This window comes from Teleopsis dalmanni, chromosome 2, assembly GCF_002237135.1.
Source record: "Teleopsis dalmanni isolate 2A chromosome 2, ASM223713v2, whole genome shotgun sequence".
Classification (NCBI taxonomy): Eukaryota; Metazoa; Arthropoda; class Insecta; order Diptera; family Diopsidae; genus Teleopsis; species Teleopsis dalmanni.
The window spans coordinates 73,236,739-73,240,752 of record NC_051847.1 but is presented as its reverse complement, the minus strand read 5'-3'; the positions used below and the strand labels follow the sequence as shown (position 1 = coordinate 73,240,752).

General features: G+C 25.8%; 1 protein-coding gene across 1 annotated transcript in view; it reads left to right on the top strand.

The window, feature by feature from the left end:
* LOC119674838 (trypsin beta-like) overlaps window positions 1-2,256 on the top strand; it is a 2,755-nt gene extending 499 nt beyond the window's left edge. The window contains exon 2 of the mRNA XM_038085995.1: window positions 2,212-2,256. Within this exon, the coding sequence (XP_037941923.1) occupies window positions 2,212-2,256 (45 nt within the window). The remainder of the gene's footprint in view (window positions 1-2,211) is intronic.
* Window positions 2,257-4,014: the final 1,758 nt, after the last annotated feature.

Here is a 4,014-nt window from a genome sequence, read left to right as displayed (position 1 = left end):
TAATAAGGATAACAAATGTGAATGCGAGACTGTCACGCAATGGTTCCACAGGTGCATGACTATTCAAGTACTTTTATTTGCTGCCTCTCTATACTAAACTAAACATGTGTATTTAAATTTTACAATAATTAAACTAAAATATGTATAAAATGTTGTTGACAGACAGCAACTTGTCGTCTTAACATGCCATTTTACAAGTATACCAAGTGTTCGAAATGTAAACACACAGTGAATATGTATACAAACTAAATTGCATATATAAGTACATGTATGAATGTAATTATATTATATATAGATAAGTTAAAGCAAAAAGATACATCTGTGAAGAAATAATTTTGTTGTATTAAATCTTAAAAATTAACCGTGATGGTAATAATAATTACTAAATGTTTGTAATTGTTTTGTTTTTTCACTATTCGAAGGGTCGTAGGAAGGAAGTGATTTAATTTTTCGTATGTCTAATGAAGAAAAAACACATCCACTCTTTTAAAAATTCTTTTAATTACTTCAAATATTCTGTTTCGATGTGTCATGCCTTTGTCTGTAGATGTCAATTTGCTACAATTCTTAATTTATATTACATATATATCGTTAAAGAAAGATATTCAGTAGATATATGTTTTGTTATATTTGCGTGTTAAAATCTGATTGAAATGAATTGTCACACATTATTGACGCACTGTAAATTTGGATAGCTTCCGTTCCATTACATACTAATTTATTACTATTACTTCAAAAATAAATGGAAATATATCGTGAAGTAAGGTTGCGTTCTTTCGTGAACTGTAACGCCAATGATTAATGTTGACTACTAAAATTAAATTATTGCTTACTATTTGTGTAAATGCTTTACAAGTAAAATACATCTTTTTTTTTCTAATAATTTATTTATGTCAACTAGTAATAGTATAAGATTACTTATTTTATGTTAGAAGGAACAATTTATATATTTTTTCATTGAAGATAGTATCGTTCAAAAATATATAAAGTTCTAATAGTTTCTCCAATAGACTAGATTATCTCAACTTTATTCTCAGCATTTTAAATAATCACCGCAACTGGATTTCAGAGAGCAGATATACTGACTGACCAAAGTTCAAAAATCAACTAAAAATCAATATTATCACAAAAAATCCAAATCCAATCTAAAGTAGAGGTATTGTATTTTGGTGGATATTGTGTCCTGTCCTATCCAACATTACCGAGGGATTTCTCTCACTTTAGCTGTATTCAGAGAAGTCTTCAACTTTTCTAGATCAATTCATTACCGAAAATTCTTATTCTATATTGTGTAAGAGTAGCACATTCTCCAAAAATATATAAGGATGTTTCTGTCTATTTCATATGTAGCTTGTATTAGTCTTGTTTAAAGGACGTTTTGGGATTTGGTATAAATTTGCTCTTATCAGATTATTTCGAGAGGTGGAGTTTTGTACCATGAGAACCTTCGCATTTAGACCACTTATGTTTTGTGTAACTCTAATTACTATTCAAAAATTCTTAAATTATTTTTCTTTACTAAAGTTTTTAAGAAATATACATATGTAGGTATACCTAACTAAATGTTACATATATTTTTGCTATTTCGAAGTTATTTGAATGGAATTAATAGTAAAATCTAGCTATAATTAGTTATCTACCTTAAGGCATTCAATCTAAATATAATCCTATAAATTTATAACACACATACATACACAATTTCAATCCTTTGAAGTTCCATTTTTCTATATTTGAAATATTGAACAAATATAAATATAGAGATTTTGCTTAAACCTTTACAACATTTTTAAGAAGTACAACTTATTTTTGGCATAAATTGAAATTTTAAGCTGTTGTAATACTATTTAACCGTCTCTGTATACAAAAAAGTGTTTTATTTATCAAGAGCTTATGCCAAATGCTATACCAGGCAATTTTGCTTTCCTTGTCATCGTCGTCATTGGAACACATGATATTTATATACAGTTTACAGAGTTAGAGCTCAAAACACGAGTAAAAATATTACAAAAAAAATTCCTCGTTTGCAAGGTTGGTTTGCTTTAATCCATATACTCACTCATCATACCCCAGAAAGCAAGTGGTTGTGTGTTGTCATTCTCTCAGGTTCTTGTTGTATGTGCTCTCTCTTAAAAAAATGGAATAAAAAAAATTATGAAATTGCGCAAGGACACGTTATTGATTTTATTTTATAACATCATTATTCTTATCCAGCTCATTGCAATGCCCACGATTTTATCGGAATTGGGTGTAATTTAAAGGTTTGCTAGTTGGGCTGTGTGTGGAAGATGTGGTATCAAGTATGATATTGTGTAGTATAGGGTTAAAAAGGATTATTGAATGCAAACATATAAAATTGCAAAGAATGTAATAGGATGTATATATGTGCGAGTTGGCTCGTAAATTCATATGAAATGATATGCATGCATGTATGTATCTTTATATGTTTGTAGGTCGTTAGTACAAATCGTTTCTTTTTGTTGGTAAGCTAAGCTATTGGATTTAGATTATTGCCTTAAGAACCAATTAAAACCAGTGTATTTATTTAGTTTCAGATTTAAAAATGTTTAGAGGAAATAATATATTTCTTATTATTAGGTAGACTTCTTAGAATAAAGAGACAAAATAACGAAAACTTAAATAAAATTATATCCAAATATGATATATGAAGTATATATCATACTTCATATCAATATTCATAAGTTTAATATTGAGTTCTTTTATACACGTACATTTTTCCATTAATATCAAACGTACATAATACGTTTGTAATATGTAATAGAACATAATTTTTAATTTTTTTTTGATTAATCAAATTAATTTTTATATTGAAAAAGTTTATTAAGTATTACCTTAAGTTATTTTTAATTCTTAAGCACAAATTTAAGCCCAGTATTTCCATTAAAAAATGCTGTAACCTGAATGATCTATTGTGTGAAGTACATTCTGACATAAAATGTTCTAAATAAATCATTTATTATAATAAATGGTATTATAATAAATTCATGTTGAGAATACGATTTATTACTATATATGTTATTGTATATATGTAAAAAATAACTCTTGTTACAATAAATTATATTATATGTATGTGAAAAATGACCTGTTTTACAATAAGTTATATTAAATATATATGTAAAAAGTGTTATTTATGACAATAAATTGTATTATATATATGTAAAAAATGTTATTTATATGTTATTATATGTATGCAAAATAATGCAATTTATTTCAATAAATGATATTGTGTGCATATAAAAAAATAGAAACTTATTGCAATAAATGGTATAACATGTATGTTTAAAATATTATTTATTACAATAAATGGTTGTTGGTATATATATATGTATGTAAAAAATGCCATTGGTTAAAAAAAAATTGTATTGCATATATGCATTGCAATTTATTATAATAAATGGTATGTATGTATATAACAAATGTTGTTTATTATAATAAATGTACTTATTGTAATATATTTTATGATAAATGCAATTCACTTATTCTCACAAACACCCATATTAACTATTACAATAATTATATTACTAGATTTATTTTAAATAAAATACTGGGCGGTATTGATTAGTAGTGATGAGACATTATGAGTTCGTATGTATAATGAAGTAAAGGAAGACCAAAACAAAAGCGTATGTTTTGCTTATCATAATAAATCGAAAAGAATAACATTGAAACACTTATTTTGAAAAAATAGTTATATTTCAGTATACAAATATGAAGTGATAATATAATAAGTCATTATGATATTTTTATTTCTTTGTTTTATTGTAAGTATTTGGATTATTAGAAATGTTTAGGGTACAACAAGTGTCTTGTTGACCAACACTATTAAGAGATTTTTCATAGAAAAATAAATATTGTTGCCATGCAGTCTTGTGTATATATAAGGATAAGTAGTTTGTTTTTTTGTTTACAATTGAGACCTTGTCCTTAACAATTGCTAGCATTACTAAATTTTTTTCCTAAGCACATAGTGTGTGGTATGGGTATCTACAAATAAAA